The sequence below is a fragment of the Erithacus rubecula genome, assembly GCF_903797595.1.
Source record: "Erithacus rubecula genome assembly, chromosome: 11".
Classification (NCBI taxonomy): domain Eukaryota; kingdom Metazoa; phylum Chordata; class Aves; order Passeriformes; family Muscicapidae; genus Erithacus; species Erithacus rubecula.
The window spans coordinates 18844404-18866951 of NC_136663.1; the positions used below are offsets into that span (position 1 = coordinate 18844404).

Sequence of the window (22548 nt, forward strand, 5' to 3'; positions counted from 1 at the left end):
ATAAAGTTTCTGCAGCTGTAAGGTTATTCCTTCAAGGAAAAGGTCTCCTATATTCCCAACCTAAAAGGACTCATTTTTTTTTCCCAACCTTGTATTGCCAGCCATGCCCAATAACAATTTTAGGTGTTTATGCAATGATTACTGCACTCTCTAATACTTTTCCAGTTTACCTGTATTCCTCTGGTACTATTACAAACCAACACAATGCAAACACAAATTGGCCCAGGCCAACACAGGATTGCTGCCTCCTGCCTCTGCTGTCAGCACCTTTTACTGCTGCATCAGAGGAGGAAGTAATCAAACAATCAATATAAAACCCCAATATCCTTTTTCCTACCACGCTAACTAATGTCTTCCCAGTAATTATTTACTAATTGCTTTATTATCACTGTCTGCAGAAACATGCTTAGGTTATTCAAGGGCTGGAGCAGCACAAATCCTTACAGATGCAGAGTAGAAATTTCTCTCCTTTCCCACTGCCTTGCCCAAGGTAAGACATGCTCAGCTTGCAGCTTTATTTGAGTGTGATCTGTTGAACATGATCCAGCATGCAAACCTCGTCAGGACAAAGCCCAAGAGAGGAGTATCCCTGTTTTCACATCTGGGAACACGGCCTCAAGCTGAGCTTCAGTTGTGACTCTTGGTGGGTGACTAAAACCTACTATTTATGAGTAGAATGAAAAGACCAAATGGATTAAGAAACTTCCCTACTTTCTTTCCAGGCTGCAACTTCATTCCAGTTTGACTCTAGAGCAGCCCCCAGTTCAGAAATACTGCAAAAAGATTCTGTAATTAGGCCTACTGCCATGAAACCAACCCAGCCCCGGGGATACAGGACTGGCTTCACAACACAAACTGTGAATGAATAGTGCTTCTTGTGTGACTGCAGAATAATGCTTTATGTCTGTCCTATCTCTGCAAGATGACATGAATTACTTTCCAAAGGAAAAAATTATTGCAGATACTAATTATATAAAAGGTTATTCCACATGACACGCAAGAAATTCTATTCATGCAAAGATTCTGCAGAAGTTAAATAATTGAACAATGACAATCTGTTCAGATTGGGACTGTCAGCCAGCACTTGCAAACTGAAGTCTGGAAAGCTACAGGACAGGGCTCCAGTACCTCTGAAAGTCTCTAACTCACCAAAAGTCTTCTTGAACTCTTACCTGCAGCACTAGCAACAGGAGCTAGATACCACCATAACACAGTATTGAGTAAGCCAGCCCTCCTGCACCAGGACATGGCCTGAACACCACTGTAGAACTGCTTGTTTCTAGTGGAAGGTGAGGTAGAAGAGTACCTCCAGTTTGGTACTCTTGCAAAAGAAAACAGAACAACAGGTTTCTCATTTGTAGAGTACCAGTACAGCTTCAGGTGTATCACCATGCCTGTGTAATCAGGTGTCAGGTCTTACCCCCTTAGAAGGGCTTGTGGTACCAAAAATCAGCATTTAACTGAATCTTCTTATTTAGAAATTATTAGTTTTTGTTTAGAATTTACTGAGCAAAGCAGATTTTGAAGCAAGCTATATGGATTATAGAATAAAAAAAGCAGGCAAACAACAAAGTAATTTTTTTTCAAAGAAATTTTTGCAACAAATCCAGTTCAGCTGAATTAAGTGGAAATTCTACAATCGGACACTTGTTAAATTATTTTGGATCCCATCACAAAGGAACTGATTCACAATTCGTCATCATTTGCACAACTTATTACTTCTCAAAAAGGAACCAGAGACTAAAAACAGCAGCTTTTTTCTCTATACTGAAGAAATTTGGAATTTAATTTGTCCTGTATTTCTTATATATTTACAGCTTAAAATATTTTGATGTGCTTAATGGCAACAGAACTATTTTGTATGTAGGACTTAGGTGGGAAGTGCAGCCTTTCAGTCCTCAGGAGTGACAATTTTGATGCACGTGCACACGTTTCAGGGACAGTAGAAGAAACCACTCACAACTGCACCCATACAGTCTGAGGATTACAGGGGCTTGTACCACTGACACTGGCACAGCAACCAGAATCTTTAGAGTCTTTATTTCTAAAAGGTTTTAGCTCTGAGCTATTTAATGTTTTATAAATTGCAGCAAACTGTGATGGCTACAAATCCCAACTTGCCATGGTTAGAGGATCTGACCTACTCAAAGAAAGTACTTCTATCTGAACTAGAGGACACTTCCTCATATTCTCAAGTGCTTCAATATTTAATTACACACATTCTAGAAAAAGGACCATCATTTCCCATTGAAGTATGTTCAACATCAGGTTCCACAAACAGCTATCCCACTTTCTTATGCTAAATTAGAAGAGCTTTCAGGAAGACAAGTTTCCTCACCTACAAGTACTAATACAGTATAATCAAATCACCACTTAGTGTTTTCCAAGAGTGCCAGAGAATCTGAGATGTCTTCAGAGTCATTGTTATAAATCTTTGAGTTCTGTCTGTAACTTGCTATTGTTCTAATAAAAACATGGCAGAGGTGGGATTCATCTCACCTACACAGCCATGAAGTGTTTGGTGCTGTCTATAGGCAATGCAAACAGGGAGACACCTCAAAAAGAAAGATCACCCCCCTGAGTTTAATAATCTAGTTTTGACGTGATGAGTTACATTAGATGAATCCCATCCTTCAGGATTACATAGGAAAAACCATTTCTCTCTCCAACAGTGGTTAAATGCCAATGATAAGGAGCAGCATTAGAAAGACATATGGTATTCCTGGGGGTATTCTCCTGGACTCCAGCTGTTCCCAGTTCATGGGAACTGTGAAGCTGGATGTGGTCTGTGCGTACTTACCAACCTTTGGAGGATTTCTATTCTATGTGCTTGAGCAACCCTGGATTCAACAGAATTTTTTTGCATCCTGAGCATCTTTTGATGAGATATTCTACCATCCACGACCCCTTCCAATCCTGTCACTCCAGCTTCAGTATATCAAGATCTGTCCTGAGTTTGTGTCTTGTCCTGGACACAAACTGCCCACAGCATTCCCAAATTTACAGAACTCCATATCATCCCTCTGCCTTCTCTTTCCCTTCTCTTAGCTTACTCAGTTCTCCTAGTGCACAAGCCACTTTGCACCTCTAAGCATTCCCACTGCCTCTCTCATAAGCTTTTCTTGTTCAATTACACACTTTAAGACACAGGAACATAAATTGGGCAGAGTATTCAGGAAAGATGAGAATCACAAACAGAAATTAATTTTTGAGCTGCCTTTTAAAAATCCTATATAGTGTTTTCCCCTTTCCAGCCTCACTGCTTTCAGATAATGCATTCTCAAGTGTCTGCTCTCATAACCACCTGGGTTAACTCACTCTGTCCTTCTTCCTACTTGTCTTCCAAGAGGAAATAAAGATACTATTGTCCTTTGTAAAACATTCAGAGATCTAGTGAGTGAACACTCTATTCCAGAGGAAAGTGTTCACTTTTAGAGACCAATATCTTCATGTAGCCTCAGAAAAAGGTTTCAGAGATGAGCAGCAATAATGATCCAGAGGTCTTGAACAGCTCTTCTGTGAGGAATGACAGAGCAGGACCAGACACTTCAGGTCAGAAGAGAGGTTATTTCAGAGGAATATAATAATCTCCAAAGTCATGAATAGCATGGAAAGGGCAGATAGGGTCTGACTGCTCACCTGCTCCTCAGCACAGAACTAGGTAGGCAGTGCCACAAGAAGCAGGGTAAAACAAGCCCATGCACATAGCAAACCTGGGAAATGTCTCATCAAAGGATGCCACAGACCCAGAAAGGTTCTGAGGAGCCAAGGGGCCATGTTTTTATACCTCCTCTGTCAAAAGTCACCACCTTTTACCATGGGCGCCATTTGACACCCTTTAATTATTGCTATGCTGGGTAGCAAAATAAACAGGGATATTCCCATGGCTGCAGATTTCTGTCATAATCCTTCCTCTTATCCTTCCTACTTCCAAACATGTATTTTCCAGGCTAAATTCCAGTTTATTTGGTTACTCTTTTCACAAAAGCTCTTCAGTCATGTGTTTTTCTGTAATATTAACTACAGTTCTTTGGAGAGGGGAGAATGTCTGCCCCTAACTTTGGGAGGGTATGTTATTTATTACACAAAAACACCATGGATTTACACTATGGCATTCTGATTTTCTCCCTCTTCTTTTCCTAGACATGTCATTTTCTATTTGCCTTTTTTTGTTGTTTTGGACTGCTGCTGAGCAAGTTTCACAGAGCCTTATCTGCATTACTTAAAAGATCTCTTTCTTGAATGGCACAGATTCTCATGAGCTCATCACTACACAGGCACAGGGAGTTGTTTATCCCTTGTGCACATTAGTCTACATCTGTTGGTATCAAGTACCTACAACCAAGTACTGTGAGAACCTTCTGCAACTCCAGCCAGCTTTTGTTTCTGCTACGCTAATTCTGTGATTTTCAGCATATACTGTCACTTCATTACTCAGCCTCTCTTCCAGGCCACTTATAACTCGGTTCAACAGGCCTTAACACGGATTCCCCCGGGAGTGAAGAGTGATCACTCTTCCCTAGAAAAGCTGACAGTCCTTCCTATGCTTTAACCAGGTATTAATTACTGAGAAAGCTACACTGCTGCTCCATGGCAGTTCATTTCCTTTAAGGAGCATTTACAAAGTCCTTTGTTAATCTCTCTCTGAAAACCCAGACACAGCAGAATATTTGGTTGTTTGTCTCTCATGCCTTCTTGTCCAAGAGCTCCAGACCATCGAACTTAACCAACTGTAGCTGGACTTCAGCATTCCTGCAGTGACCCATGGAGGTCACTGCAATGGGAACACTTATGAAGGCTTCCAAGCAGACATGACCTTGAGCCTCACTGTCCATGGCAGGACCACTAACACTGCTCTGCAGTCACTCTGCTTTCAGAGAACTCAGTTTTTACACTGACATCTGTTTTGGAAGGATTACCCTAAAGAAAAATTATCCTCCGACTTAAATACAGCCTCTCCACGTTTACAGCAGCAACATAAGGGAAGCCCACCACTCAAAAAGATCTGGGCTAATATCAATAATAATAATCTGCACCAATTTTAAAAAATAAACCTGGCAGTAGACCACAATCCATTGTTTTAAAATACTGACTTGCAGTTAGTGAATGCAGTATTATTCAGTGTAACTGCTCCAGGTTAAGTGACAGGGTTATCTAATACTCCAGTGGCTCTATCCCCTTCACAAACACCAGCACAGAGTCCCTGAACACAGGCAGACCAGAAACTGCTTGGGAGCACCAGGGCACGGGCCATGCAAAGCTTGTCACTGGGGCTGTCAGCTGGGAAGGAGAAGAGTTAACAGTACCAGGAAAGATGTCACCCTTTTCAGCTTTTCTAAAATACCTTTCTTCAACTTTCCGTTTGCAGTCTTGGAACTAAAACTGACCAGACAGGAATTTGTGCCCCACGAGACTGGTTTCCAGTTAGATGAGACAGCAAGAGAGCAAAAGCTCACGCGATTTTTCCACATAACGCCAACCCGTTACACATAAATACTTTGCCAACTAATTATTGTTCCAGCCCCATGTCTGTGTAGAACCACCAATCTTCCTCACTTAGCAGGACCCAAATGCATTCACAAACACCCTCAAGTTTAGCAAGGCACAAGAAAAGGAAGAATTAATGCCTGAGCTCTGACATACTGACAGAAAATAAGGTGACCAACCAGTAAAACACTGGAGGTGAACAAGCTTCAAAAGCACATAATTAGCAAGGCTCAGGGCAGAGGTCAGAAAGTCTGCTTGATTAAGTAATGTGTCTCCTGGCTGCTTATAACCATATATGGAAAGAGATAATTTCATATTAGCAAGATAAATTTATTGTCCCTGGAATGTTAATTCAGTATTAAGAGTATCCATTCACTTTACACAAATTAAAGTGATTTTATTTAAGTGTTAAAATAACAAAGGAAGATTTGTGTCCAAGACAACATTCCCTTGGTCATTAACTTTTGCTGACACTGAGACTACAATTTACAGATTCTCTGAAACCATTTTCGGAAACTTACTTGGAAGCTAAACTTCTGTAGCAAAGTAGCCATCTGCTAGTGGTCTGCAGAATAAATACACTTTTAATTTATTAACAACTAAAACAAAAAAAATGTTTCCATGTATTGCCCATCTATTCAGAGCCAATGAATTTCTCATTGCTGACATACCTAACTTCTTCAAGTCCTACATGTATCACACCCAAGTCACTTAAAGCCTCAGGCATTCAAAATCTGGGGTAAAATTCTCTTTGTCTAAGGTGACAGCCCATTTCTCCAGGGCAGCCTCAGTTCCCAGCCCATATCTGGCCCCAGCTGGAGTACTACAGCTATTCCATGGGTCAGCAACAAGCACAGTGACATAGAAAAGCTCTGACTCTGTGGGCATTCCCCCCCTCTCCTCTGAGGCACAGTCCCAGGAGCCAAGAGCTGTCATTCCCACCAGCCATACCTTCCACAAGCCCATTCCTGCCAACCTCCATCTTGCTCTGGGAACAGCAGCAGCTGTCGAAATGCAAAAAATTACACCAAAAGGTGCAGCATGTCCTGGCATTTGACAAATCTGGCACTGCTACAGATTTCTGTGCCTTCAACAAGCCACCCCAGAGGCACAGAACAGTGTGCTCAAAGCAATGCACAATTTAAGGGAGCATAACTTTTCTGTCTCCCATCCTCTGTCCCCCAAGGAAAACTAAAGGTTTTAGCCTGACATCCCAATAAGAGTGAGGAAATAATTTCTCCTGTGTCTTTATTAACCCAGGGAGATTTACAAAACAACAAACCAAAGAGAACTTTCATTCTCTCTTTTCCTTGTGTATTTAAATAGAAGCAGATTAAAAAGAAGAGCAAAACACTTAGAAAAAATGCAAAGATTCCCTTGCTTTAAGTGGATAGCCATGTTCACATTCATGGAGCTGCATATTCATTAAAATGAAGTAATTTTTAATAGCATGTGTTTATCATATATGACCTCAGGTATTGCCTCCTGCTTCCTGCCCATACACTATTCTGCAGTCAGTATTATTAATTTCTCCATCAGCATAGTATTTGCATGCTAATCAAACACTGATTAATTGTTAACATTGTTAATTACTAACATTGATAATATTTTCCAGTATTATCCTCATTTTACCCTGCAAGGAGAATACATCCATTTCTGGTGCACAAGCCCTGATTTTCCAAAGTATGTGACATTAGGGAGTGTTTCATATAGTCAAAACAAAGCACCTGCTTAGTCACAACTGCCCTGGCAGTCCTAGCTCAGAAATTCCACAAACCAGACCCAGGGACATAAGCAGCAGAGGAAATAAAACTGTGAATTCTGCTGGAAGAATCTTGTCCCATAACACACAGGAAAACAGTTCTTTATGACAGCACTCAACTAGATCAATTATGGATGAGAAAATTCCCCTCTTCCCACAGTTCTACTTTGCTGTCCCGTTTCTGACAGAATTGGAGCACAGAATCTAAGCTCTAATTGAATCTTCAGAAAAGTTCAATGTAACAGAAGAAAGCCTAGTTGACAGTGAAGACATGCAGTGATTTAAGTCAAATCAGTATTGGAAAACATTTGCACAACGAAGGCAAAGCAACCTCTGTCCTGCACCAGGACATGCCAAGTTCAGAGTCACTTCAAGTCAGGTTTTCTGTGTAATTCAAGGCCAGAGAAGTTCTCTATAGAGAACGGTCCTTACTAAAAACAAAAAACCACCAGCCAACACTCACCCCACCCATCAAAAGAAAAAAAGGGAAAACAAATTCCACCATGCAGGATCATATTTATACCTCCAGGGCTACCAGCAATGAGCGTCAGACCGCAGGGCTCCACCACAGAGCTTTCTGAATTGCCAGAGCCACGTTATTCATCACCTGCTCCACAGGTTGCAGCTGAAGGAAATGAAATAGATGCTTTACCAGAAAATCTCTGCAGTGTTTGGCAGTCACACATCAGTCACCTGTAATCTGAGGAACTTTGCCCACAGCTACCTTTAACATTGCACCTCTGTGCAAATTACAAGTACAAAATAATATAACACGACAGTGGTTCCAAAGATCTAGGTAATGGAAACTGGCCATATGCCACCAGGGAACTTCGACTTTTCTCTTTCATTTTCAGGCAAATATAAATCAGTTGCAACTGATACACAGTGTTACTCTTTCCAGACACTTAAATACTAAGAAAAAACTGAAACAATCCACCACTGTCTAATGCTTCAGTTTCTCAGAATCCAGCAGACATTAAACACATAATTTTACATAACAAAGTCTAACAGTACTGACAATCTCCTCAAAGTTCTCACTAAAATAACCTCCCCCTACACAACCCGAGAGAGCAGACCTGCCAAGTTTGAGAGATTGATAAGAAATAATCAAGAGAGAAGGTGACTTAAAGAAATATTTAAGTAAATTTTTGGAAGAGTTATTTCCTGAATCAGGCATCACATCATGTGAGCTAAAGCCATGAGACCACCACCAAGAAAAATGTGTCCTGCCTTGCAGGCAGCACTTCAACAGCAAACAGCATGGGGGACTACCTGCCTTTGGAATCCTTCCCTAGCCTGCATTTCTGAAAGATGGGAGCATAGAGCAGCACACCTCCCAGGGTTTCCTTCTTCAGCAGGAAAAACAGAGGTAATATAATTAGTCCCAGGCTTAAAAATATTTACATTACTTGAGACCAACGCAGTCTGATGACCTGCAGAGAGAATTACTCCGGCAGGAACACCTCCTTCATAAATCATTCCACTCGTTATTCAAACTCAGTTTTACAAGTTTATGCTCAACCGAATCGCGAATTCATCTGCCCGCGAACCAAGGAGTCTTGTAGCCAAAACTGTTCCATTTCTTGCTCATGAAGAAATACATCGGGTAAAAAAATTAAATCCTGCTTTCACGACCACGTATTCATTCACAGCTGCAGTGAAGATAATGGAAGGTCCAGCTAGCTGCCCAGGGTACTGGGGCAAGCGGTCACAGAAAAAGAACAGCCTGAGGACCCGTCACCGGAGTTAACCTCAGCTGCCAACAGTCTATACCTCCGGCCAGCCCTGGCGGGGAACACGCTGTGCTCAGAACCTGCTACGCCTGAGCCCCTGGAGACAACTCTCCGGGGACAGCTCACAGCCCCGGCCCCAGCACCACGGAGCTCCAGGGCTTCAACGCCTGCGGGGCGGGCATCGCCCGTCCCCACCGCCCTCAGCGCACCCCGCCAGACCCTCCAGGACCGCGTCAGCGCCCGCCCCGGGACCCCCGCGCCGGCTCCTCATGCACAGACACCGCCCCGGGCCCCGCCGCCGAGCCCCGCGGGACAGACCCACTGCCCAGACACGGCGAGCCCGGCCCCGGGCCGCACCGCCCGCACGTACCCGCCGGGGCAGCGCCCCGTCCCGTCCCATGCCCAGCGCCGCTCCCGCCGCCGGGCGCGCTCCGCCGCCCGCCCCGGCCGCCCCTTCCGCACGGCCGGGCCCGCCCAGCGCCGCGGGCCGCCTGCGGGGCGGGGGGCGGAGGCGGGCCCCGCCTCACGGAGCCCCCGGGCCGCCTCACGGCCGCTCCGCGCCTCCACCCCGCCTGCGGCTCTCCCGCCAGCGCGGACAGCGGGTTTTGTTTTTCCCTCAGGAGCCCACCGACGGCCTTACAGAATCACACAAACGTCAAGGCTGGAAGAGACCTCCAAGATCGTCCAGTCCGACCGTGCAGCCTACACTGCCACTGTAATCCCTAAACAACATCAGCCAGCGCCACATCCAGACGCCTCTTCTGCACCTCCACGAACCACGACTCCATCATCTATTCCAATGCCTGGCCTCTCAAACAGTGAAAGTATTTTTTTAATAGCTAATCTGAATCCCGTCTGTCTTGCCTTAGGGCCATTTCCTCCTGTCGTCTCACTACAGGCACGGCAGAGAGCGGCCCCACCTCACTACAGCCTCCTGTCAGGCAGTTGTGCAGAGCGATGGAGCCTTCCCCCTGAGCCTTCTCAAAGCTAAACAAATCCAGCTCCCTCAGCTCTTCCTCATGGGGCATATTTTCTAGCCCCGTCCTGAGCATTGTTGCCCTTCTCTGGATATGCTACAGCCCCTCAATGTCCTTTTAGAGGTGAAGGGCTCAGAACTGAACGCAGTGCAGCCTGACCAATGCTGCTTACAGGGGAGGAATTACTTCCTTGGTCCTATTGGCTACAAATGCTCTTGATACAGGCCAGGATGCCACTGGCCTTCTTGTCCATGCTGCTGGCTCATATCCAGCTGCTGTTGACCAGCATCTGAGAGTCCCTTCCTGCCGAGGAGCTCTCAAGCCCACCCCTGCCCGAGGCTGGAGCGGCAGGAGGTTGCTGTGACCCAAGTGTGGGATGTAGCATTTGACCTTACTGAACCTCATGCTGTTGTCCTTTGATCGAGTCTGTCCAGGTCTCTCTGCAGAGCCTTCCTGCCCTTGAGCAGATCAACACTCCCAGCCAACCTGTTGTTGTCTGGAAATTTACTGAGGGTTGCTTCATCTCTTCCTCCAGACAGCTTCCAGCCCTCACTGGCTGGAGACCATCAGTAGTGCCCTCGGGCAAAGCAGCGTCCTCTGGCAAAAGGTACAAATTAAGAGGGATAGAGCCCTGTTGGTGCAGCTGGAACAGGGAGGCAGCTGCAGCGCCTCAGCCTGGAACAGGCCCTGAGTTGGCAGCTGTTTGCTGCACTGCAGATCATGTTGCAATCATCAGGCATGATCTAGGGGAGGAGATGCCCAAAGACACCTGGACACAGCTGCAGGTAAGCCATGTGATATTCAGGCCAGCCTTGTGGGGTCTTTTCCTAAGGGAGCTTTAGTCTTGTCTGGTAGCAGCAGCTCCTCCCTTCAGTTGCACACGCATGCCATCCTGCCACCTCACATGCCCTCACAGCTTACAGAGGCAGCTCAAAATCTCAGCTGGAACATATCAGATTTGTCTTTTGTACTCCAGTGTACCTCCCTCTCCTTCACAAACACTGTCTCCCAGCACTTCTCCTTGTACCTCACTTCTCAGCCATGCTATCCCTCCCCAAAAGTCAAATACAGGTGCCTTCCTTTTGCTGTTCTCCTTCATTTTAGTAATGTGTAAATCATGCTAGAAACCTGTTAGTGTACTCTAAAAGCACTAGGAAGCACCTGACAGAAAAGTCTTCAAAAGCTCTTCTCACTTCCTTCTCAGAGATGGGGGGAAGCACCTCTGTCATCCACAGCCCCTTCAGATGCCTTTTATTCTTCATTCCTCTGCAGACAAAAACTACTTTCATGGTACTAACCTACCATAGTCAGCTCAGGAAAAAAAACATTGCTTTTTGGTCAGAGCAGGCAGGCAACATCTGAAAGAGAAAATATCTCCTACCCAAGCAATCTACTGACCTGAGCTTGCTTGTTGAGACTTTTCCCTACTTGGCCTCACAGTTCCCTGGCCATTCATGCAGGACAGGATGTGCATGCAGTCCTTTGATGCAGGACTGGACATTTAGGCATGAGACACATGCACAGACAACTGGGGCAAGAGACTCTGACTGCAAAACCCAATCCAAGGCCAAACATAGGTCAATCATACACTGGAAGAGAGCTGTGCCTCAGTCACATGGGTTTTCAAACAGTCTTGAAGGACTGAACAAAATTACAATAACATAGTTAAGCATTAACTTGCTGCCACTTACCCGGTAAACAGCAGCATGGCTGATTCCCTTTGTGCTCTGGAAAGGTCAGAGCAGTTTTGATCAGTGAACACTGAATTTAATTACAGATATGGAGATGCATCATGAGTAATGTACAAATATTAAAATACTCTGACATAAAAGAAGCCAGCTTTATAGACTCTGTTGTGCACGAGTTCACTTGGGATAAGTGGCACATGGAGTATAAGAAATGAACCCAACCCAGGAAACACAATTAAAGTATCAGCTTACCTTGCCTGGCTGGAGATAAATTTGGGTGGGCAGGTGTATCAGGAAGCCCGTTGAGATGGTGCACCCTGGGCAAGGTGGTACCTTCCAGAGATTCATGGACCTTTTCTATCTCTCACCACCTTCTTTCAGGAAGTCTGAGAGATGGAAAATGCAAAAGGTTGCTGTTCTTCCCCAGAGAGTTGGAAAGCTTTCCCAGGAGAGGAAAGTGACTTATGAGTTCTTGCACTACTCCAGGTAGGTCTAAACAAAGTTAGAGAAAGAGCCAAGTGCACCCAAAGCACTACCGTGTGTGCTTTCCCCTTGGAGACTTGTGGGGTTTGGAAGCCAAAGGAATTTTCCCCTTCACTTCAGCTGGACTTGGACGAACCCCAAAATACACAGAGTAATGCAACACTGTGAAATTATGAAATGTAGGAGACAACACTCATATTTTCTTAGTATCAAAAGAGAGGCCATTATGTAATGCTTGCTACCATGGGCGAACAGGAATGTCTCCTTGGTTCCATGATTACAGGGGAAGCAGTACCAATTAATGCTTAACTATGTCCTTGCAATTTTGTTCAACCCCAAGACTAAAAAAACCTCCAAACCAATCTTGAAGTGGAAAAACTCTGGAGCAGTCTTACTACGTGACAGTACAAGGCCAGTCTGCAATCCAATCTACTGTCCTTCCAAAGCAGGAAATCAGTGCTCTCCAGAGAGGAGCCCGTCGGTCCGCAAGGAAAAGGGGAGCTCACCCCGCCTCATACTTAGGCGCTTGCCATGGTGATGTCACTCACTCTGTCTGTCCCTGTGCCACAAAGTTACAGAAGCCAGTGCTTGGCTACGCTGAAAACACGCCTGCCTGAGGCTGAAGTGGTCCCGACTCCGTGTTTTATCAGCTCAAACGCCAGGTGGAAGTGTGCACAGGCACTGCTCGCGCTACTCCACCACCACTTTGTGGTCTGTGAGCCACGCAGTGAGAGACCAGTAGAGCTTCTGCTGCTCCCCACAGGCCTGGCCGAGGAGGTGCGGGCAGCGCCCGGCGGGTGCTGTGGTGCCGGGGGAGCCGAACAGCGCTCCTCGTGCAGCCCTCCTTGTGCAGGTCCCTCGTGCAGTCCCAGTACCCCTGCAGGGGCTCCTGCCCCGCAGTGTGGTTACACTCTGGGTGTGACGAGCCTTCCTGACCAGTTACAGACCGTGGTGCTCATCGCTGTGCCAGTGTTACTGCCCAGAGGAAAGGTCCCACTGGCCAGCTACCGAATCACAGAGTCATTTACTAAGGCTGGAAAAGACTCTGAGATCATGGAGCTCACCCTGTGGCCGATCCCCGCCTGGACAACCACACCAGGGCACTGACCGTCACGTGCAGTCTTTCCGTAAACACCTCCAGGGTGGGGACTTCACCACCTCCCTGGGGAACTCATTTTCTAGTGCCTAATCACCGTTTACATGAAGGAGTTCCTCCTGATGCCCAACCTAAACCTTTCTTGGTGCAGCTTGAGGCCATGTCCTCCTGTCCTGTCCCTGTTCCCTGGGAGCAGAGCCCGACCTCCCCCTCCTGTCAATACGGAGTTGTGAAGACCAAGAAGGGCCCCCCTGAACCTCCTTTTCTCCAGGCTGAGCCCGCCCCAGGTCCCTCAGCCGCTCCTGTCAGACTGGTGTCCCTTCCCCAGCTCCGCTTCCTGCTCGCTCCAGAACACCTCAGGGACAGTGACTCCATCACCTCCTCGGGCAGCCCATTCCAATGCCTGGCTGCCCTTTCTGTGAAGAATGGGCAAGGCTGGAAGGGATCATCGGATGTCACCGGTCAGGGACATCCCTGCTCGGGTAGGGCAGGGGGGAGCACCGGAGATGACCGGGCAGAGTCCCTCAGAGCAGCGCTCTGCGCAGCCCGCGGGCAGCGGCGGTGAAGGGGCGGGCCCAGGCCCCCGCGGCCCGTGACCACCCCCACGAGCCGCGTCCCCACACGGCGCAGGCGCGGCGGTGACGCAGAGGAGCGCGAGGAGGTGACGTACACCGCGCGCGGCGGTGACGCGAAAGGCGCGCGCGGCGCCCGTTCATTCCGGCGGCGGCGATGAAGGTGGCGGTGGCCGGGTGCTGCCACGGCGCCCTGGACAAGATGTACGAGACGCTGGAGCTGCTGCAGCGGCGCCACAACGTGCGGCCCGACCTGCTGCTCTGCTGCGGGGACTTCCAGGCCGTGCGCAACGAGGCGGACCTGCGGTGCATGGCCGTGCCGGCCAAGTACCGGGACATGCAGACCTTCTACCGGTGAGCGCCGCCGGTCCGGCCTCGCCCCGGCCCCCGGCCCGACCCACGCGGCCTTGGCCGGGTTCAGCAGCTGCCGTGTCTCCGCAGGTACTACTCGGGCGAGAAGAAAGCCCCGGTGCTCACCGTGTTCATCGGCGGCAACCACGAGGCTTCCAACCACCTGCAGGAGCTGCCCTACGGCGGCTGGGTCGCGCCCAATATCTACTACTTGGGTAAGGTCCCTTCGCTCCAGTCCCCTGACGATTTCCCCCACAGCCCCTGCCCGGCCCCTCCGTCACCGCCCTCCCGTGTCCCGCAGGTTACGCGGGCGTGGTGCGGTTCCGCGGCGTGAGGATCGGCGGCATCTCGGGCATCTTCAAGTCTCATGACTACCGAAAAGGTACCGGGCCAGCGGCACTGGCGGGGAGAGGAGGGGAGAGCCGGGGCTGCGGCGTGGTGTGAGGGTCTGGCTGTGCTCAGCCCCGAAACGGCTCTTAGCCTGAAAACCACCCTTGGCTCGATACACGAATTTTTCTGAGATGACTCTGTAGCTGCCCGGTGACCACAGCAGGAAGCAAGGCGCCTTTGGAGCGTTGTTGGAACATTGTTGATTTTTTTCCATGGCAGTGTCCTTTCAGCATGCAGTGGAACATTGCTTGTTTTCCTTGAGGGAAGCAGTCAGTTTATAACTGTGACACTATATAAGTATATTGTCCTGCCCTGAGGCTTAGGATCAGTACATCAGGTTCCTCCTGGTTATGTGGGTGTGTGTTGAAGAGTTCTTCCTGGGAAGGGTGACAGAATCATGTCACAGATGATACCCCATGTCAGTGAGTAGGAGATGGCTTATTCTTTCTGATCTCAGCACTTGAAGGAGTGGTCCTTATTGTTACTGTACTGTGCTATCTTTACTAACAGACAGCTTCCGAGAAGCTTTACGAGTGGTTTTCAAGCTATAAAGTTCCGAACCAGTTTTCCAGAATACTTGATTTTGTCTAATACCTGTAAATGCTAATTAAATTTCCTATCATCAAGGGGGTACTTTATATGCCTGAATATTGTGTGAGGGGCAAGAGACGAGACTCTTTTGGCAATAACTAAAAAAGCAGTTTTTCTGTTAATTCTGTAGAACATGTAGGAGGTTATGGTAGGTATTAATCTTTTTTGTCCCAAGGCAAAGCTGAATACTCATACGTTTTGTCAGGTTACATGCTGGTGCTTCCGGAGCCTGTGGTGCCTGTGGGCAGTGACAGGGATGTTTAGGCTGCTGCTGAACCTGTTAAACTGTAGTTTCAGAGTGCAGTACTCTGAATAATCATGAAAAATGACAGCCTTGTATTTGAGGTTATTCTAGATGCCTGTGTGACCCCAAAGAGCTGCTGTGTAAGAGGGAACTAGTGATTCAGGCAACTCTTCGTGTTTTCAAATTTCAGGCCACTTTGAGTGCCCACCATACAACCAGCAGACCATCAGAAGTGCTTACCATGTGAGGAATATCGAAGTCTTCAAACTCAAACAGGTTAGTGAAAAGCCTGCTATTTTAAACAAGGGTATTTTTCATTAATTTAGAATTAGGAAGTTAAAGCTATTCTGATGACGTATGATGGATATTGAAGCATAACATTCTTTACCACATTGATCAGAGCTCTTAGAGATGTGTCCTTTGAGGAGGAATATTGTGCTTAGACATTATCCCTTTAAAACAAAGCTTTTAAAAATTTAATGAGGAAGAAGATGCCTTTGATTGTGGGTAGAGTACTGCTCTCTAGCTATGATTTCCTCTGAGTGCCTGATTTGTGGTGATGATATGAACTCTTTTATAAGGCAGTATAAAGCACAGCTGGCTGCCTCTGGTAATTTCTAAACTCCTTTGTTGTCAATATTTTGTATTTAAACCATGTGCTTTTTGGCCTGACAGCTGAAGCGTCCCATTGATATATTTATGTCACATGACTGGCCAAGGAGCATCTATCACTACGGAAACAAGAAACAGCTCCTTAAAATGAAATCCTTCTTCCGACAAGAAGTGGAGAGCAACACGTTGGGAAGCCCTGCTGCTTCAGAGCTTCTGCAGCACCTGAAACCCACCTACTGGTTCTCAGCACATCTCCATGTTAAATTTGCAGCTTTCATGCAACACGAGGTAAAGGGGGACAAAAAACGAAGAATGTCTATGTCCCAGGCACACTTTAGAATTCTAGTGCATGTAGTCATGTCCAGAAAAGCAATTTAGTGGTTTTTGTTCTTAAAACTCAGTTAAAACCATGAAAGATTAAGTGGTGTTAGGACTATTATTTTATGTAAATTAAAGAGATGTTATAAATGAGGGGTGTAACTCCCTAATCGTCTTCAGGAATAGGATGAAATAGCTGAAGTTATTGTTCTTGAAACTTGTTGATTTAACTGTATAGAAAAACTCTCTCCTGCTCTGTTGGGGAAGCAGACAACTTCAAAATAGGTGAGAAAAAGGGGACAACTTCAAAAGAGGTGATAAGGGAAGAGGATGGTTACCTGAGGGTGGGAGGATCCTTGTAGTACAGCTTTGCAGGTCTGGTGGCCCGAGGTTAAGTCAAAAACCAGTCTGTAGTTGAAACAGTTATTCCTGAAGTGGTGCTAGTGCTGTTCATTTTTGCAAGTCGTCTATCTGTAAAAATGTAACTTCAGACCCTGTAGGCTCAACAAGTCTGTTTCAAATGAAGCTACAGTTTTTCTCTTTGCTCCATGGCTGGGTGTGCTCAGCTGCCTTGGTTGGTGCTGAAATGTAGCTCTTGCTTTGTCTATCATCTGAATCCTGCTTCCTGTTAGACTCCCAGTGAAGTCTGTCATTCTCTTTGCCCCTGCTAATTTTCTATTTCAGAAAGTTACTTCTCTGTAGAAATTATACCTTTAAACCTGTCTATACAGATTGTTTAGAATGGTCAAATTTTACTTAAGTGCTAATGATTGTTTTAACACCATTTTCTTCCTAGACAAATTCCAAAGAAGAGTTACCAAAAGCAACCAAGTTTCTGGCTCTGGATAAATGCCTGCCACACAGAGACTTCCTGCAGGTGATGAACATGTGTAGAAAGGTTTACACTTTAAGCATTTAATCTATTTGAATTGTTAGTGCTATTCTTAGATATAAGATGAAGACTAGTGCTGGTAAGTGGAGGAATTTTAGAGAAACTAGGAATTCTAGGTGTGTGGAATGGTCTTTGTAGGATTTTATCCTGAACTAAGCAGAATGTGTTGTATAGGCACTGTGTTTCCTTAATTCTACCATTTCCATCCATCTTAGAACAAGTACCTGACTTCAATGCATGAGTCTAAAATAGTTTGCTGTGAGAGTGAGCTGCTGACAGCATGTTTTAAAAATGCACTCAGGTGTTTTCCTAGTCATAAAGTGACTTTTATTGATCATCCCAAAGGGAAAGTGGTTCATTATCTGTCCTTTGGATTTGTGGTGGGATCCATTTGCCCTAGTAACCACCTTTGAAGGTGGAAGACAGGCAGAAGGAGCAGGGTCCCGGTTGGCATTGGGTTTGAGGCTAAATAAAGTGTAGCAAAAAGCCCAAAGCAGCAGCAGAAAATGGCCAGGGCTGTGCAGTGGCTTTGGACTCCTGAAGGCAGCTGGGAGAGGCTCCCTTGGAGTGAGGAGGAGTTTTCCCTGATGCACCTGAGTAGATGGTGAGGGTCCTTCCCAGTGAGATCAGGTGTTAATAAAGTCCCAGTCCCACGACAGCTCTGACAGCAGAGGCTCACCCACAGTAAGGAGGAAGCAGTGAAGGACTGAACTCTGTGGTGGCAGCGAATTCTCCCTGCAGCAGCAGCAGCAGCAGCAGCCCGGGTCCAGCATCAGGACCACAACTGTCTCACCTCTGATCCTGATAAGCAACGAGTGCCAACCCCAGCCAAAATCTGGCAGATGCTGCACTTCCCAAGAGAAAACCCACCAGCTGAGAGATGCAGCAAACTGCACCCCTCCCTCATCCTGGCCACATCTTTTGTTTCCCTTAATTATCTGTTGTTCTGGTCTCTTAGGCAACAAATGGGAGAAAAGTTCCCTAAGAGAAACTCAAAAAAAAAAAAAAAAAAAAAAAGGAAAACGTCCTAATCTCCAACAGAAGGCAGCATGAATTTAGGAGCTGGCAAATTCTAAGTTGCATCACTATCTAGTTGCTGGTAGTAAGATTGCTCTAATTGCTCTAAGCTGAAATTCAGACATGGCTTTTTTAGTTACTGATTGTCCTTTGTTATCCCCTTATTGGAAGCTGGCATGAGAGGATTTGTTTGGTTGAGACCACTAGCTCAGTGTACTTTAAAGTTCATTAAAACTCTGTACAGTGAAAGTAACATTTGACACTTTATTCAGACTCTGGTATCAAGTGAAGTAACTCACTTCATCTGTTTTCTGTGTGTGTGTAAGTAGATAATAGATGTGGAGCACGATCCCAATGCAGGCGACTCGCTGGAGTATGATGCTGAGTGGATTGCAGTTCTCAAGGCCACCAATAGTCTTATTAATGTGACCCAGAGCTCCTGGAATATGCCTGAAAAGAATGGCCTCCATGCTAAGTAAGTTCTCTGCAAAATAGAGATGAAAGTGTGGCTTGTGTGTTTGTTTGTTTCTCTGGACTGGAAGTAAAGTTATATTGGAGTTGTGTTTCTGTTCTGCAGTCTGTAAAGCCTGTAGGACTTGCTAAAAGGGGACCTTGACAAAAGATGTAGTCTAAATCATACAATTTCATTACTGCTCTACCTGGGCAGTTAGTTTTGTTTTGCCGGCTTAGATATCAGCTTTTGAGGGACAGAAACTATACCATGAGGCCAAAAATCAGGCTGGGTTATGGGTGTGGGTTAACATATTACACTAATCCTTGGTGGGGAGAAGGGTGTCTCAGTACTGACCAAAAGAAAATTAAAATCTTCCTGGAAATGCATTTGAGGAATAAAGTTTCTGTTGTAAACTGAATTTATAATCCATCTTTGAAGGCTGCACTCTGTGGTGGGAATAGACAGTATCTTTTATCTCGTTGCAGTTGTTTAAACTTTATGCACTTTTTTATAGGTGGGATTACAGTGTGACAGAAGAAGCCATTAAAGAGGTGTTAGAAGAGCTGAACCATGACCTCAAAATTCCTTGCAACTTCTCATTGACAGCTGCTTGTTATGATCCTAGCAAGCCTCAAAAAAACATGGAGCCAGTTCATACCATCAATCCCCAGACCACTGAGTTCTGTGCCCAGTTTGGCCTCACTGACATCAATGACAGGATCCAGCAGGCTAAAGAAGAGGGCTCAGGACGAGGTGAATGTGAAGAGGAGGAGGAAGAGGACATGGACAGTACTGGGTCAGCAGAGGAACCCAGTGAATACAATACAGATAATTCTGGCCTCTCATCCTTTAACCCAGATGAAATAATGCTGGATGAAGAAGGTGGCGATGAAGACTTGAGTACGTGTTCTGTAGATCCCTCCCCTGATCACCCTCCTGAGTTCTCTACCAGCTTCTCTGACATCCGGATCATGCCAGACTCCATGGCAGTGTCATCTGATGATGCCACAGACTCCAACAACGAGGAACTGGAGAAGTCTGCTGGGAGCAAGCAGGTGGAGGAAAAGAGCCCCACTGAGAGGTCGTTAAAGCGCATTGGTGCTGATGAAAACGGGAACAGTGGCGTTAAAAAAATCAAGAGAAGGAACCAAGCTATCTATGCTGCAGAGGATGAAGATAAAACAGATTAATACTTCACAGGATGTGTGACTATATTCTCTCTCTGCCTTTCTGTGGGAAGGTGGTGAGAATTGTAGTGGACTACGTGTGCTTTTAATGTCACGTGATCTTAGTCACGTTACATTCCTAAGCTCAGAGGCTGGGCGTACTTCTCAAAGGGAAGGTGATTTATCCAGAATGGACATCAAAGAAAGAAGCTGAGACTTGTTCCAACAAAGTACTTTGTCAAAGGATGTAAAGCTCATATATCCTTCAGTTCTTGGTGTATGGTGTATACTTCATATCTTCAGCTGAACGAGATGCACCATGCTTGTTTAACAAGACTCTTAAACTGTAGCCTGAGTACAAGCGAGAAGGTGTCTGACTTACAGGACTGAATGATTTTATTTTATTGCTTTTCTCTTGTTTTATACTGAACCGTTAATACAAAGTAGCATACGCAATAGGCCTATGAATGAAATTTGAAAATAGAATTCCCATGATAACAAAACAGTAATAGAAGAGTGAAGGTTTTTGTTCCTGGTGATAGTCATGCCACAGACAAACTTTGTGGTCATAAACAAAACAATATGTATTGTCCAGGATTAGCTTTTAATTACAGTTCTGCTAGCAAACCAAGTCTCTTGATTTGGAGAATGACGGTTTTATGGGGACCATGGAAGAGTGCATCTCTGCTCTTAAAAACTCGTTTTTGTTCTTTAAACGTTTCGTGTTTTAAGAAACTTGAGAACAATGTCTTAAAATGGAAATAGTTAGGAAGGACAATTTCCTAAACATAGAAACCACCACTGTCTCAACTCTGACTAATGAGGGCTGTGTTTTGTATTCATACAAGGCAGAAGGTGTGAAGTTGCCTGAGGCAGTAACACCTCCTATTATCATTAGCGTCACTTTTCACTTCTCATTTCAGTAGATGTAACTTGATGAACTCTTAAGACTGGATTTGGAATCTTCCAAAGTACCTTTGTAATCATCAGCTGAGGGAGAACAGGAGCTGCCAGAATAGAGACCCTCTTGGTAGTTGTCTTTTTTTTTTTTTTTTTTTTTTTTTTTTTTTTTTGCCCTGAATTATTAGTAAATGGCACTTATTTGGCCTAAAAGGCCATGGAGATAAAAGTGAGTAAATTCATGAAAATGACAATGTTTTCAAGCATATTAGCATTAGCCTCCCTGACAGATTAAATTCTTAGATGGAATTCCTCATGGCCATGCTGCCCCAAGAGCAGAAGTAGCTCCTGTAGTTTTCCTCCTCTAAGGCACAGGCAGTGTGAAGGAGAAAGCATCCTGACAGGAACAGGGAACTGGACAGGGAGCAGTGAGTGAAATGCATCCCTGAGTGTGAGTTGTGTATCAGGGTGGGGAATTCTGTCTTTAAATCACTTCCATCGTTTGGGGTTCATCTTGCTTCCTCTCCTGTTAAGCAGTTCACTGCAAAATCGAAACATGTTAAGTAATCAAGGGCTAGAAAAGGACATAATTAATGCTTTCAACAGTTCAATTAACACCTCATCAGTCAGAACAGCCACGAAAGAGCTGTGCTGAGGTATGAGGAGACATTGGGAGGAACCCAGGTGTGACACTCAGGGTATATAAAAACGGCTGTGAACTGTCAGGTAAGTCATTGAAGCAGATGAATCTCTTTAGGAGTCCTGGGTCTGCAGTGGTAAAACCTTAGTCATGCCTCATGGTCTGAACACTATAATGGAAATAAAGGATTTTAAATATAAATTCTGTTATGGACTTGAAAAGTCTTCCAAGGAACCTGAGCATGGCATTGAGCTCTCAGGGTCTCTGCACTGGAATAGAAGCTGTATCTTGCATGTAATAGACTTTTCAGTCTGATTCCTTATGTAAAAAAAAAACAAACTCTTCTATCCTGTGTTGTCCCATGCCTCCTCCCTTCTGATAAATGTGTTTCTAGAAGTCAGGAAACTTGGACAAGATACAATACTGTTTTTTGAACCTTTAAAGACTTTTTTATGAAGTATTTCGGCATCCCTTGAGCAGAGTGCAGCTGGTAAATACAGTGAACATAAATGTTTTCTGAGTGTGAATCATGTCTGACCTCTAGAGTTGCAGTGCCTTTTCTTGCAGTTGTTCACACCCTCTTTGCAGTTTGCTGTGTCCTCCCCTACCTTGCTTTCATCTATTATGGATTTTCCCTGTCGGCAAGATTCTCTGCTGCAAGAAGGATTCAGTAAAAGCACTGAACTTCTCCAGTAAAGGCCAGATACTTCAAAAAATATGGAAAACTAGGGAATGCTGACAAATTTAAATTGGCTTTTAAGACCCAGAGTCTCCAGTCCTCTTTAAAAAGATTTAGACTCTCTGAAAACTTCTGAAATTTTGATGACCTCTGGAAAACGTTTCTCTGTACAACCCTTGTATTGCAGTTTTTTTCAGTGCGTGTATTCAGCCTAAAATTGCTTTTGCTGTTAGTAGTGTTTGAGAAAAATGTTCACTTGTTCCATGCCAGGCCAGCACACAGGTATTTTCACAGCATGTCATCATTCTGCTCAGAGAAAAACAGCAAAGAGGTATAGCCTTGTTTCATAATGGAATATTTTAAAATTAAAGCTATTAAAGTCACCTTGTGACTGCATCCTGAGGTATGTTTATTGTGCTCCTGTTATCCTGTGCAGTCTCTAGCAGCTGCCAAACCTCTGCTTTCCTGGGAAGGGCATAGGTTGAGAGGTATGAAC

At 45.4% G+C, this 22548-nt stretch overlaps 2 protein-coding genes across 5 annotated transcripts in view; one reads left to right on the forward strand and one right to left on the reverse strand.

Annotated features, from left to right (window-relative positions):
- Positions 1-12211, reverse strand: part of PPP2R3A (protein phosphatase 2 regulatory subunit B''alpha) — a 55832-nt gene extending 43621 nt beyond the window's left edge. Inside the window, exons 1-2 of one of the 4 annotated variants that reach the window (XM_079314958.1) lie at positions 9353-9451; positions 7773-7874 (exon numbers count right to left, since the gene is read on the reverse strand). The gene's annotated coding sequence lies outside the window, so the exon portion shown is untranslated. Of the gene's footprint in view, positions 1-7772; positions 7875-9352; positions 9477-11357; positions 11492-11899 lie in introns of those variants that run through there. The other 3 variants (XM_079314960.1, XM_079314959.1, XM_079314957.1) reach the window with 3 other exon arrangements.
- A 1641-nt stretch (positions 12212-13852) lies between these two features.
- Positions 13853-21900, forward strand: DBR1 (debranching RNA lariats 1). Its single transcript, XM_079315352.1, has 8 exons — positions 13853-14152; positions 14240-14364; positions 14451-14531; positions 15565-15650; positions 16050-16274; positions 17101-17181; positions 18543-18688; positions 19182-21900. The coding sequence occupies exons 1-8, from the start codon at positions 13956-13958 to the stop codon at positions 19855-19857; spliced, it is 1617 nt and encodes a 538-aa protein (XP_079171478.1). The 5' UTR covers positions 13853-13955; the 3' UTR covers positions 19858-21900.
- The last annotated feature ends 648 nt before the right edge of the window (positions 21901-22548 follow it).